The 15,247-nt window shown below is 39.5% G+C and overlaps 1 protein-coding gene across 1 annotated transcript; it reads left to right on the plus strand.

Annotated features, from left to right (window-relative positions):
- Window positions 1–5,043: 5,043 nt before the first annotated feature.
- On the plus strand, window positions 5,044–12,918 carry LOC128472891 (pinopsin-like). The gene is made up of 5 exons (XM_053454868.1): window positions 5,044–5,383; window positions 8,157–8,339; window positions 9,449–9,594; window positions 11,325–11,564; window positions 12,621–12,918. The coding sequence occupies exons 1-5, from the start codon at window positions 5,044–5,046 to the stop codon at window positions 12,753–12,755; spliced, it is 1,044 nt and encodes a 347-aa protein (XP_053310843.1). The 3' UTR covers window positions 12,756–12,918.
- Window positions 12,919–15,247: the final 2,329 nt, after the last annotated feature.

The raw sequence follows: 15,247 nt of genomic DNA on the forward strand, positions 1-15,247 counted from the left end.
AACCGTGCAGGAAGTCCAGGCACAGGTTAGACAAGCACAGCCTGCCTCTGAATACCACGTCCATTTCTATGCACCTGTACAAAGCAGCATTCCAGAGGGCACCATGGCTCCTTAACCTCAGGTATTATTACCAGAACATTTCTCCATTGCTTTATGACCTCGTGTCAGACGCTGTTTAACCTAAAGTCTCAGGCCTATGGTACAAATTATGTAAGGGTCAAAACCGTGATTTCTGATGAACCTCAGAAATGGGCTCATCATTTGATGTGTACTGATAACCCCATTTTGGATTCTTGGACTTTGCTTCCCCAGGCTTTGAACTCACTATACGATGAACCCCGCATGCTGTCTTCTACCACAATCTCGCTTTATGCCTTAAAACAAGGACAGCATCCTGTGGAAGAATATGTTGTTGACTTCAGATGATTAGCTATTAAGACCATGTGGAACGAACCACCCCTTCTGGATCAATTCAGTCAATTCAGCGTCCCCCAGACGCTCTGCTGTTTAGAGTCGGAATGCTGTCCTTTTTAAAACATGCCATTCTCCTTATCATCCAAATTGATAGACGGCTAGAGGTAGAGATGTCTGAAGCGCAATGCATCAACCTGGCGCTTTACCTGCACCCACACCTGCTTAACCCCCTGAAGAACCCATACAGATAGCTGTAGCCAGGTGACCTCTGTTTAAAGCTGAGAAAACCCCTTAGACAATGCCTTAAATGGTTCGAGAAGCCAGAACCTTGTCTATCCCCACAGTGAACAAGCCCAAACCTATTCATATACAAGTGATAGACGCAAGCATTTGGGGATCTGGTCCAGTTAATCAGGAAACAACATCCCTGCAATGTCCCATCACCCCTCGCCACCATGAACAACTAGTTTTTAATAGTCCCTGTGCCCATGTTCCTGCTTATTTTGGAGCTGCCGTGGCTCTTTAAGCACAACTCTGTCATAGACTGGACAATAATATGACTGTCCCATTGACTTGTTACCTGGTGTGCCTATTCCTTAAGGCTGGATAAATCCCCTGTCTGAACCTGAGCTTAGAGGACTATATAGATGACACCCTATCCAATAGGTTAAAACTTCCATCCGCTTCCCCTGCTTGGGCCAGGATAATCTTTGTCAGCAAAAAAGACTGTGGGTTGCATCCCTGCATACACTAAAGAGAACTGAAAAAAATAACCAATAAAAACAAATTCTAGTTACCCCTGATATTGAAACTCATGGACTGTTTAGCACTGTTCCAGTGTTTACAAGATTGACTTCCAAGGGACATACAACTTGGTCCATATACGTGACCGTAACTAATGGAAGACTGCTTTTAAATCCAGATACTTGACATTTTCAGTAAACTGTAATACCATATGGACTCTGCAATGTCCCTGCCACCTTTCAAAATTTTTTTAACAACATCTTATGGATCATACAGTCCATTACAGCACTCATCTCCACATGCACAATGTTCACCTGGATTCCAGAAGCACAACATTCTTTTGATACATTCAAACGTTTGTTTACCACAGCACTAGTGCTTGCCTTTCCAACCCCCACAAAATCTTATATCATTGAGGCTGTCCTCTCCTAAAGGCAGGTTGACAAAGACAATCTGCACCCAGAAGCCAACTATTTTCACACATCTGCTCCTGCGAACATGTCACAAACTGGGTAAACAGATCTGGTAGAAGCCCAGGTGCAGGGGATACCAGGGGTTCTGTCTGTACCCCACGATGCATGATGACTTGGGGGTTGTTACAGACAGGCGCAAGAAACAAACCACAGGCAGAATACAGTGATAAGATGTGTATTGCAGAAGATTATATAAACAACAAATACAGGTGTTAAGTCTCTAGGCTGGAAGCCCGCTGGCGGGGCACATGGCAGGAAGCCCTCTGGATGGGGCGCACGGCATGTAGCCCTCTGGGTGGGGCGCACGGCAGGTAGCCCTCTGGGTGGGGCGCCCGGCAGGTAGCCCTCTGGGTGGGGCGCCCGGCAGGTAGCCCTCTGGGTGGGGCGCAAGACAGATAAGCCCACTTGGCAGGGCTCAAAGCAGGAACAAGTCAGGATCAGGTACTCAGGAAGCCAAATAGCAAGTTAGGAATCAGGTACACAGGGCCAGAGCAAAATGGTCCACCAACTTCAATGCAAAGGCCCTGACTGAAGGGCTGGGCAGGTTTAAATAGGCAGGCTTGATCAGGTAACAAGGTGCAGCTGTACATGATAGGTCTGGGTGCTTCAGAGTGAGCAAGGCGGCCACTAGTGGTTGCTGAAGGAAATGAGCAGCACAGAGACTTGAGTATTCCAGGCTGCGAAGGGTGGAACATGACAGACGATGAAGGACGCCTTGTTCTGGAAGCTGCCATTCACTCTACCCACTACAGAAGTCTTAAATATCTAAGGACGGTCAACATCCCTTTCCTGGACCCATTTTGTAATGGTCTTCGCATACAACCAACACTATATTAATACTGCTTTTCTCCCCCAGACCAATGGCAAATTGAACGCGAAGGATACCTTCGCTTCTTTATCATGTATCTGCAGGATAACTGGGCCTCTTTCCTACCGCTTGCCAAGTTCAACTACAAGAACCATTACCACAGATTCATTGGAATGCCACCCTTTTTTGGTTTTCACCCCATGATGTTTTCTGGTTTACCCATCCCCGTCAATGTACCTGTTGCCTGTGCTCTTATTTATGAACATGCACACACCTTCCCCTACTACAGAACACTCTGCGCGAGACCCAGCAGTCCTATGAATTCTATATGGATCAGGCAGGCAGGCCCCTTCAGCTTATAAGGGCAGATGACAAGGTCTTGCTATCAATCCAGGACTTGCGACTGTCCTGTCCAAACAAAAAACTAGGGCCCAAATATGAGAAGAGAATCATTCCCCTTGTGGCTCCACTACAGCTGCCAGCTACCTACAGAATTCCCCCAGTGTTCCACATCTCCTTACAGAAACCATGCGTCGTTATTTCCTTCCCAGGACATCAAGAGCCACCTCCTACTCCCATCATGGTTGACAACAAAGAGGAGTACAAAGTAGAAAAGATCCTTATGCCCCCCAAGTTAATCTTGCAATTCGATAAATGTCACCCAGATCATTCGGGTCACTCCCAGAGGGCTCTCCCTAACAGGTGGTCATGTCAGGGTCATGCGAGCATCACCTGTCCTGCCGTTTAACGAGGACTACTGGCAGCTTGGAGCACCACCAGAAATCTGGCAACTTAGGGGTGCGCAGTCGACACCCATGCCATCTCGCTCCCCTTGCCATATAAGCCTCCTTGCTGCTGTCATATCAAGCCGCCAGCTTACTTCATTTACCAGCAGGAGAGGTGCATGGGTGTAGAGCCCTGCGCAGGACTGCTTTTTTAATCCCGCTCCCGCCTGCTCCTGATGATTTTTTGTCCAATCCTACCCGCTCCCGCAATGTGGGTGTTCCACTCCCGCCCGCTCCCGCAACATGTGTGCCCAATCCTGCCCGCTCCCGCCACATTTGTGGTCAATCCTGCCAACTCTCGCCACAAATGTGGCCAATCACGCCCACCTCCTTACCTGAACTGCAGATTTCCTGCGCAGTCCCACAAGGCTGCCCTCGAGTTGCTCCCTCACAGTGTCTCTTCTCTTGCTCCGCCCAGGAACACAGCAGAGTCACGGGAAGTGACGTCACATCACGTGACTCGGCTTTGTTCCTGGGCGGAGCAAGTGAAGAGACACTGTAAGGGAACAGCGCGAAGGCAGCCTTGCGGGACTGCGCGGGATTACTGGGACTCGCAGGTACAGTGTCTGACCGCCCGCTCCTGCCCGCAACACCAGCAAGACTGCCCAGGACCCGCCTCCCAATGCAGTCCTCTGGGGTCAGACGCCCACACGCCTCTTAAAGGGATATAGAAACATAGAAAGTGACGGCAGATAAGAAAAATTAGGCCTGTTTTGAACACGTATTTTGGATTCGTCTATGGTACCTATTGGGCTCCTCCAACTGACCATCTTCATAGTCAAGTTGTGTCAAAATACAGTATTGAATCCAGGTCATTGTAGGTGATGTATAAAAATGTATTTTTTTTAAAATTCTAAAGTATGGCTGAGTGGAAAATCAGAATTACCTTTTATGCATAATTCCTAGTTCAGCTAAAATTGTTTTAGTGATCTTGGTTTTAGGACTTTTACCATAAATATTTCAAAATGTATTTACAATAATACTCTTGCTACTGAAAGTGGTTTCTTGACTTGAATTAATGTGGTTGTATATTTATTTGTATGAATATTCAATGCCATTTCTCTCAGGCCCTTTGAATAAAGTGTCATCTTAAACACTGTGATTCTACCAGAAATAGTGGGGAGTTAATGTAACTCATAAAGAAAGCAGTTTTCCTTTGTGCTATAGTTTTGCTGTGACTTCATAAATTTATACAGATTATTCTCGCCAAATGTTCTCCAATGATTTATGACTTAATGACTTTAAGGATATGATGTATTTCTTCCTGCTATCCGTATAATATACATTAGTCAAATAAGCACACAATTTCTCCATAAATTATTGTTTGTACAAACTACATTTTGCCTTGATAATCCAAAAATACCATCTTTTATATAGAGTTTTTTTTCCTACCATAAAGACAGTCTACCAGATATAGGAATGTGGTAGAACGTTCCCCTACAACAATAACTGTATCTGCCTGAGGTTTGAACTCTACCATGCTTAATGCAAACTCCTCTTGTGTACAGAAATCTTGTTAAGAAAGGCATAATATTTATATATCCTTACTTTGTTAATTAGGTTATGTGTCTTCAAAGCAGGTCACCTTGCTAAACGGCTTCTTGCTTCTCTTGATCTGTGTTTAAGCAAAGGAAAAGAGCATGGATTACAAAAACACCACGGTAAGGAAGCTTACAGTGTTTTAAGAAAAAGATCCTCTTTGCACTAATAAACCTCATCATCTTTATAAAGAGGTATTTGGCATCTACCAGTACAGAGATACACTTTACTTATCCATTTGCATGTTATAAGAGTGTGTGTTACCCAAACTCCATCCTAAATGTATGCTGTGGCCAATATGTCTTCACAGGATAGCCATGGACCATTTGAAGGTCCCCAGTGGCCTCATGTTGCACCGCGTAGTACATTCTTGATAATTGCCGTGCTAATGGGGATTGTGGTTGCCTTAGCATTCTTTGTCAATGGTCTAGTTATCATGGTCTCCATCAGGTACAAGAAGCTAAGATCCCCTTTGAACTACATATTGCTTAATCTAGCAGTGGCAAATGTGCTGGTCACAATTTTTGGGAGTTCTGTTAGCTTCTTCAACAATATCACCGGTTATTTTACAATGGGAAAGGCGATGTGTGAATTTGAAGGCTTCATGGTTTCACTAACAGGTAAGGTGAGATTTTTTTAGTTATGTGAGAATACATAGTATTTAATATAAACAATAGTCCAGTTTTTACATTACAAAGCAATAGTCCTAGTGAACAGCAAATGTTTATATGATGTTAGTATCATAGTAAACTAATTTATTATAATATGTGTGTGTGTATGTATGAGGCTGTATTTCTATACATTATATCTATATATAGATGTGCATGTCTTTATATATATATATATATATATATATATATATATATATATATATATATTGCCCTCTATAATATTGGCACCCTTGGTAAACATGATCAAAGAATGCTGTGAAAAATTGTCTTTAATGTTTAACCCTTTGATCTTTTCTTTCAAAAATACACAAAAATACTCTGCTCTCATGGATATCAAACGATTGCAAATACAACACAGGTTTAGCCCCCCCCCCCCAAAAAAAGAGAGCAGAGTATTTTTGTGTATTTTCTGAAAAATAGGGTTAACAATTAAAGACAAATTTTCTCAGACTTCTTTTCTCATATTTACCAAGGGTGCCAATATTAGTGGCGGGCACTACATATACAAACACACAATAAAAATTGCACATATATTGTTTTTCAAATATTGATCAATTTGGTGTTGCTAATAAAACATTATTTGAAATAGACTTCACCTATCTGATAAAAATATGATATGCATAGTTCCAGCATATATATATAGTATCGCAAACACTTTATACTATCTTAAAATGTAAGCCATTGGCTACTGTCTTCATCCTATGGAGAGAATGTTGCTCTCTGGGCAAAAGCTAACATATGTTATCCATATATTGCTATATTCAATTGAAACATTTTTTATTACTTCATGAAACAAACTAGAATTTTGAATATAGAGTACCGTGCATAATTTTTAGGCAGGTGTGAAAAATGCTGTAAAGTAAGTATGTCATGTTTATAGTTTATTCCTATAATTTAACAGAAGAAAAATCTAAATCAAATAATTATTTGGTTTGTCCACCCTTTGCCTTCAGAACAGCATCAATTCTTCTGGGTACACTTGTTCAAAGTCAGGGATTTTGTAGGCATATAGTTAGGTGTATGATTAAATAATTTTAGCAAACAGGTGCTAATGATCATCAATTTAATAGTTGAGTTGAAACACAATCATTGAAACTTAAACAACTGTGTAGAAGAGATAAAACTGGGTGAGGTTGTTGAAGACTGAAGTTTAACATCAACCGTCCTACACTGTGGCAAAATTGAGCACAGTAGACAAGGGTTTCCATGTGTTCTGTCCAAGCTATTTTGAAGAAGCACAAATCAATGAACCACGTTGAGCACCATAGACAAAGTGGTCGGCCAAGGGAAAGTCACATCATGCTTACATCCCTTTTGTAGTCGAAAGATATCCAGAAGTGCCACCAGCTCAGCATTGAGCCCCTGAAACACCCATTTGCTTTCTGGAGAAGTCTGGTGAGAAGTGGTCTTCATGATGTGGCCAAAAAGCCATACCTCTGACTTTCAGCAAGTGCTCTGGACTAATGAGTCAAAATTTGAAATATTTGTTTGTGGCAGAAGGCAGTTTGTTCACCGAGAGACTGGAAAGCGGAGCAAGAATGAGTGTTTGCATGCAGCACTGAAGCATGGTGGAGGTTCTTTGCAAGTTCGGGGCTGCAAAATGGAGCTGGGTGATTTGGTCAGAATTAATGGTCTCCTCAATGCTGAGAAGTACAGGCACATATTCATCTATCATGAACTACCATCTGATTTTGAAGGGAAATGGTGGTCACACCAAATATTTGGTTTAGGTTTTTCTTCTGTTCACTCACTTTGCTCTTGGTTAAGTGAAAAAATAACCTATTAACATGTCTATTTTTTAAAACGCTCTTACTTTAAAACATTTTTAATACCTGCCTAAGACTTATGCACAGTAGTAAGGTTAAAACTTGGCATATATGCCCTTTAAAATGTAGTCACATTGTACCACGTCTGTTTTGAACTATATTTAAAAGTTTTCAATTTATTCATGAGTTTATTGTAAACCATATCTATTATTACATAACTATTTATCTAAATGGTTCCCAATTATGTCAATTTCATCATTACATTTGTATGTGTGAATATGTGCACACATGCAATTCTTATTTTAATTAAACCTGTTTCCTGACGGCTAAACTAATGAACTAATTACTTGTCTCATTGTACAACAAGTACACAAGATTTATCACTTATCAAAAAGGTTGCTAGGGCATTTAGCATTTATTATATCCCTTAGAATTTATATTTGTGTTATTTATACGTTGAAGGCATTGCTGAGCGCAATCAGATTTATAGAACACTCAGAAGATAAATAAATAAATCACATCTTTTTATAATATATATTTAGGGTTGGCTATTAGCCGTATAAGCACTATGAAAAAGGCAGGCTGCCATGTTGAAATTAGTAGTACACTAAACCGATCTGTCAGCCAAGGAGCTGTTTAATGCCATCCTCTAGTATTTTAAGCAAATAAACCTTAGCAGGTATGACATTTTATTGTTTCATCCAAAGTCTACAGTAGTTACTTAAAAACAACACAGGAACGTTTAAGAATCTTTTTCATTTTCTATAACAACCAATCAATACCTGTTCTTGTGTTACATTTATGCATTTGTTGTAATGGATGTCATAAAAGAACCATATCTTATATTATATTTGAATATTGATTCGTACTCTTCCCCCTAAGAAATGTTTTAAAGTAAAGCTGATAAAATGATGGCAATCATTAAAATATCCTATAAAAATAATTTCTATTTTCAGGTATTGTTGGCCTCTGGTCACTGGCAATTTTAGCCTTTGAAAGATATATTGTAATCTGCAAGCCCATGGGGGATTTTCGCTTCAAACAAAGGCATGCAGTCTTTGGGTGTGCCTTCACTTGGATCTGGGCCCTGGTTTGGACATCTCCACCTCTCTTTGGTTGGTGTAGTTATGTCCCAGAAGGTATTTTACTTCATATTTCTTTACTCATTTCTACATATAGCATGTACATTTGGTTCATATACATACTTTATATTATATACTATAGTGTTAGCTTTTGTAAACAGGATTAGCTGTTTGTTGGGCCTTCTAATCCTTAGATTTAGGTCTCAACGTTTCTTTATCCTGGTAAATAAAATCACATGTGTTAAGGGGAAGACCGTGAATGAGTGGGAAATGCAGAGATAAACTGACAGTGAGCTCTTGCTTTGATAGTCAGTAGAAAATGGTAGCATGGTGCATAATATACACCGATCAGCCATAACATTATGACCACTGATGGGTGAAGTAAATAACACTGGTAATCTTGTTATCATGGCACCTGTCAATGGGTGGGAAATATTAGGCAGCAAGTGAACATTTTGTCCTCAAAGTTGATGTGTTAGAAGAAGGAAAAATGGGTAACCATAAGGATCTGAGCGACTTTGACTAGGGTCAAATTGTGATGGCAAGATGACTGGGTCACAGCATCTCCAAACCCAGTCTGCAGTAGTCAGTACCTATCAAAAGTGGTCCAAGGAAGGAAAAGCAGTAAACATGGTCATGGGTGGCCAAGGCTTATTAATGCATGTGGGGGTGAAGGCTGTCCTGTGTTGTTAAATCCAACAGACGAGCTACTGTAGCTCAAATTGCTGAGAAAGTTAATGCTGGTTCTGATAGAAAGGTGTCAGGACATACAGTGCATCACAGTTTGTTGTGTATGGGGGTGCCCATGCTGACCCGTGTCCAGTGCCCAAAGCACCTATAATAGGCATGTGAGCATAAGAACTGGACCACGGAGCAATGGAAAAATCACGTTTTCTTTTACATTACGTGGATGGCCAGGTGTGTGTGCATCGCTTACCTGGAAAACAGATGGCACCGGGATGCATCCCTGGAGGCCCCACTTTGAAACTTACAGGGCTTAAAGGATCTGCTGCTAACATCTTGGTGCCAGATACCACAGCACACCTTTAGAGGTCTAGTGAAAGGTCATGGCTGATCGGTGTAACATGATGTTACAGAGCATTGAAGTCTTCAGTTGCCAGCTAGTAATGGGAAATATTCTGACATTTTGTTATTATTTTATCTAGGTTTGGGGACATCCTGTGGACCCAACTGGTACTCAGGCGGCAGCAATAATAACAGCTATATTCTGGTTTTGTTTACCACTTGCTTCGTTATGCCTTTAAGTACAATTATTTTCTCCTACTCAAACTTGATAATGGCTTTGAGAGCAGTAAGTACAAAACATTATTGATTTTTTTCTACTTAGAATTCAGATATTTTACTCAAGAAAAAAAACAATGGAGGATACTTCAAACATCTTACTTGAAGGTTGATTACTACCAAGTAATACTTGATCACCTGATTAAAGGTTATAAATCTAATTAAGAGTAGGGCTGACGAGACACAAAAAAATGCATCTAACACCTTCGGGATGAGCTGGAACCAGAGGCGTAAACTAGAAAACATGAGGCCCTGATGTGAAAAAGTACACATACATGCTCGTACACACGTACACATGCATGTTCTCACACGTACAGGGCTGGCCCTACCATGGAGCAGAGTGGGGGAATTGCCCCAGGCGGCACTTTTGAAGAGGCGGCACTTTGCTCCTTTTTTTTTTTAAGCGGAGGAGAGGGGCGCCGAGTGGTTTTGCTTATCAAGTTGTCAGTACCCGCTCGGCGCCCCTCTCTCTCCTCTGCGAGCCCTCTAGCTCGGTCCCGGTGCTGGCTTGTATTGCTGAGCGACAGAATATGATATAATTTCCGGCGCTCAGCAGTAAAGCAGCGTGCACCGTGGCAGAGCAGGGAGACTCTCGCTGCAGGACTGCGGGAAGGTAAGTGAAGTACATAGGGGGTAGGGTAGATAATAAGGAGGGAAGGAGAGGAAGGGGGGTGGCATTTTAAACTTCACCCCAGGTGGCATTATGTCTTGGGCTGGCCCTGCACACGTACACATGCATGGTGACACACAAGTATACATACCTGCTCTCACACACAAACAACTACAGTACACATGCATGCTCACACAAGTACACAAGTACGCCTCCATGCTCCATGCTCACACACAGAAGTACATTGTATATATATATATATATATATATATATATATATACAGAAGAACTAGCTCCCATTAGTAGAGATAGATAGTTTTTACTAATGAGAGCTCTATTAAGTAATAATAGAGTTGGACAGGCAAAAAAATAACACCAAGTTGATAGCAGCAGTCACAGTTTGTATTAGGGTAAATGCTATCTTAACTTTTCCCTATCACCATAAAACTTGCTTTTTTATTTTTTTCTTATTCTAGATTCTACTGCCTGACAGATTTCAAATAGTCTTGATATTATGCTACACCTGAGCCCAATATCTATAATTAAAAACACTGAACTGTTAGATCATGGTCTCTCAACAAAGCATTTCTTTCTGCTGCGATACCAATTAGACATTTTTAGCATGTGCTTCAGCTTGCGGATGCCATTAAGGAAAATAATCTAATTTCTGTATTTGGTGTTTTAAATAAATAAACAAAATTGCCATTTATTTCTTCTTAACAAATGCCCTTGATAAATAAAACAATGTCTAAATTTCTTGTATCGAGATTTTACTTATTATTGAATTGTCATGAGGCTGAATTTTCCAAATTTACAATGTGCGCTAAAGCTTCAAATATCAACTAGCCTGGCAGGGGATTTGCATAGTTAATCAGATTTCCTTCTAATTAATAATACATAGGCCAAACAAAAAAAACTCTTTTGATATTGACATGAATATATGAAGAGTGGTATTTGCATAAACCATAGATTCCATAGGGAGTTCACAACTTCTGTTCGACTGAAGTTGTTTTCACTTCTGTTTAGATATTTTCCTCAATATAATCCAAGACACTTTGATCCCAACGGGACCTAAAAAATGATATCATGCTGACATAAGAATTAATGACATGTCAAATTCATTTAAATAGGTTGCTGCACAGCAGAAAGAATCTGAAACAACTCAGCGAGCTGAGCGAGAAGTCACTAGGATGGTGATTGCCATGGTACTGGCCTTTCTTGTCTGCTGGTTGCCCTATGCAGCATTTGCCATAGTGGCAGCCACCAATAAGGACATTGTCATCCAACCAACTTTAGCTTCAATGCCTTCATATTTCTCAAAGACAGCCACTGTGTACAATCCAGTTATCTATGTTTTCATGAATAAACAGGTTGGTATATTTTGTTATATTATTGATTTTATTATATCATCCCTAAAATATATAATACCTGGGGGTATCTGCCTGGCCCCCTTTAAGATGCATGGATATCTTGGGAGGGGCATCCTTGTGTCAGCCTGCTTTAGTCCAGAAGAGGCCAAAAATCTCAACTGAAAGTATAAGAGTTAAAACCTGATTGCAGTCCTTTGTACAGTCCTTCGCACATCTGGATATAGAGTCCGTACACATGTTTTCCTTATACATTGGGTGGCTTCATCAGGGAAATGCAGATTTTATTATTATTATTTTGTATATAGCTTATGTAAAGTTTATACTAATTCATCCAGGAAAAGTTTGTAATATGAATGATAGCAACTGTGAGGACCTTTTCTGCTGAAACTAGAAACAAAAAGTCCCAAAACAAGTCAGATTAGCTTGTATTTCTTCGCTAGTTTTATTCACCTTTATTTATTCATCATTATGTTTTGCTTTTAAAGACTTAATAAAAGTATAAGTTATGTGTTCCAGTAACTTTGTAACTAAATTCAGTATTGGAAATGGCCTTGTTATGTTTAAGGTCTTCATAGAAATAATTCTTTAATGATGTAAAAAAAAATTTCCAGAGAAACGTACAGCTAAGAAGGATATTTAAAAGTTTCATTGTTTAATTCGGTTTTAACCTTCAGGAGAAAGAATAAAACAGACCCACAATTGTTTATTTGCTTAACGTGCGAGAAAGCACAATTAGTGTCCTGATTATTGCAAACAGTATATTTAAACAACAATTAGTCCAGTGGGAAAACACAAATTATACGGTAACATTAATTAGGGTTATTATCGTTAGCATTAATTATGCTGTACATAATAGGTACCATTTAATTACAATACATACAGACAGATCAAGAAAAATAAATGTAATGCTTTAGTATGAAACAAGTTCATGAAGAGCATAGCCTTTATTTTGTTCAATATTTAACATTATGTAAAAATACAAAATTAGTTATAAAGTCTTATACAGTATTTCTGATATTCTACCAAGTAACATATAATATATTTCTTTTCTTATAGTTCAGAAACTGCCTAATAAGTCTTGTGTGTTGTGGGCGCAATCCCTTTGCGGAAGAAGAATCTAGCACAGCAAGCGGGCGTACAGATGTCACTTCGGTGACTGAGGGAGGCGGAAATAAAGTTACTCCATCATAATCTTTTCATCTTTACTAGGAGCCTGCCATTAACCATTTGGAAAAATACATGCAAAAAATAAAAAATAAATTCTAACCCTTGCTCGGGGATAGTATTTGAGTCCTATGTATTTTGTTCGAGTTTCAAAATGTAGTTATTAATTAAAATACATAATTCACATCAACAGCCTGAAGGAGGGTTTTTCAGCGTTTTGCAAAGCACAATTTCCTACAGAATGATGTTTAAAAATTGATTGCCATGGCACTTTAATAAAAAATTGAAGCCTTAAGGGGCATATTACATTCTTATCTTAGGTTGTGAAATATATGTTGTGCAGGACAGTTTTTTTGTAAAATAATGGTACTCTCCGCAGTATACATGCACAACTGTAAAGAGTGTGAGTGGCTTGAAGTGGTTTCAAATACAGCCATGCCTACTGTACATTTGAGATTTTTGGCAGCAGCATATTCATGAGGCGGTCCCCTGTTCAATTCAAAGATCTCCTATGTAACCAGCCCATTTGCACCACATGACCCCTTTATTACAGGCTCTACAAGATAGGTCTGCTTGTAAAAGGGGTCAAGTTTTACAAACCATGCGAAAGTGGGACAGAGTACACCTTCTCCATTCACATTTATCAGGGGAAGCACAGTCACTTTGATTCCCCAGGCTGATAGTACTCAATAAAGGGCAAGTTGCAAAATAATTTGGGACCTCACCTTCTTGCTTAACTTCTAAACTTGACTGACCTGATTAAACTGAGGTCACATGCTCTCACATGCTAACGATTGTATCCTGCATGATGGCAACACTGATCTAGAACAAAAGTTCACCAGTTCTTATGTGTTCTGAATTGTACCGGTCTTTCAGAGCTCTGCTCATAGTATAGCACAGTATAGTATTTACATAGGCAAGTCGATTAATCAGTAAGGTATTCTACAGGTCCACATGCCCATATACATTTATTGCCAGAGACAACTGAGGACCAGAGATCTTTGCAGATTTCATATCACTTCATAGTTCAGATCGGCATCATGTGATTTGTGTGATGATGATATAGTGAGCAGGGAGACAATTGAACTCAGGGATGCTTCTTTGAAGTTATCAGCCATCAGAGGGAATTAGAATGAAATGTGTCTTAAGGCAGAACTTTCTTCCTTCAGCCTTTGTAACGCATACATTTTTGACTGTGTTTTGGGCATGGTTTACCTGCGTACCCGGAACTCACTGTGATATATTGTGTGAACCCTGTGTAGTACCAAATTCAAGACAGAAAAATGACATTTAGAAATAATAAAATAAAACCAATTTTATTGAGCAGGTATACCAAAATTACGTAAATCATCATAACCATATTTCAACTGCTCTTCTTTTTCACTGGTCGGTTTTACGCATTTTGACAAATCAAAGTAGAATGCTCTCCATTCCAAAAGGTTGTTTTTTTATTTTTCCTGGATGGTCACTTTAATTGTGGAAGTCTTGTATCAATAGTATATATACTATACATATTTCTGCCTGGGAGAGACCTTGCTGATCATCTTCAGCAAGCTTACCTTGTTAGGGAGTTTGACTGTTCCTCACAGCTGTTTCAGTTAATGGTTGTGTTACAACCTACATATTAAATTGATGATCATTAGCACTTGTTTGGTATAATTGTTCAATCATTCACCTAACTATATGCTTATAAACTCTCGAGTGTGCAAGTGTGCCTAGAAGAACGGATGCTGTTTTGAAGGCAAAGGGTAGACAAATACTGGTTTGAGTTAGACTTTTCTAAAAATCTATTAAATGCTAGAAATTAATATGTCTTTTTGCAATTTTTCACACCTGAGTAAAACATTTGCCCAGTAATGTGTGTGTATATATATATATATATATATATATATATATATATATTCTAGAACATGGTTTCTCTCCAGTTGCAAGACCCCTTAATAAGTTACTAGCAGGTGCTTCTCTTTTTTATCAGAATTTGGTGAACTTCATTTATTTTTCATGTATTCCATTGTTCAGGCACAGGTCTTGTTAGTTAGCTATTTTATATATATAATAACCTGCCAGAGGATGTCACAAGCAGGCCTTGGTAATGAGCTGTCATGGTTTTGAAATATCTTCCTTCTCCCTCGTGTCAGTTCTTGTAGAAAGAAGCAGGATGTTGCCAATATTATTTAAGCCCAAATGCCAGGCTTCATCAATAGGCTTGTTGTTGTGTCTGCCTATCAGTAGCAGGGAAGAAAGTGTTTTGATATTCTTTGGAGAACAACATATTATGTAAAAATAACTGCGTTATAGATCTCAAGAAAACATGTGCCATAAGGTATCTTAAAATCTCATTACAGAGAAGATGACACGTTTCAATGCTGAAAATCCTTATTTCCATTGGGATGTGTCTCTGTGTCAAGTCAAGGTGGCAATATGAAACTCATTTATGTACATTAAGCACGTAAGTTGTTATTTTAACACACCTTGAAAACAGAAATGAATGACTGCTATAGTTAATATACCTTATAGCA

This window comes from Spea bombifrons, chromosome 2 (assembly GCF_027358695.1).
Source record: "Spea bombifrons isolate aSpeBom1 chromosome 2, aSpeBom1.2.pri, whole genome shotgun sequence".
Classification (NCBI taxonomy): Eukaryota; Metazoa; Chordata; class Amphibia; order Anura; family Pelobatidae; genus Spea; species Spea bombifrons.

Bases quoted from the DNA above. Each gene is read 5' to 3' on its own strand.
- LOC128472891 (XM_053454868.1), top strand. From the start codon at position 5,044: ATGTATGCTGTGGCCAATATGTCTTCACAGGATAGCCATGGACCATTT. The intron at 8,340-9,448 runs GTATTTTACTTC...TATTTTATCTAG, and splicing joins GTGTAGTTATGTCCCAGAAG to GTTTGGGGACATCCTGTGGA. The intron at 11,565-12,620 runs GTTGGTATATTT...CTTTTCTTATAG, and splicing joins ATGTTTTCATGAATAAACAG to TTCAGAAACTGCCTAATAAG.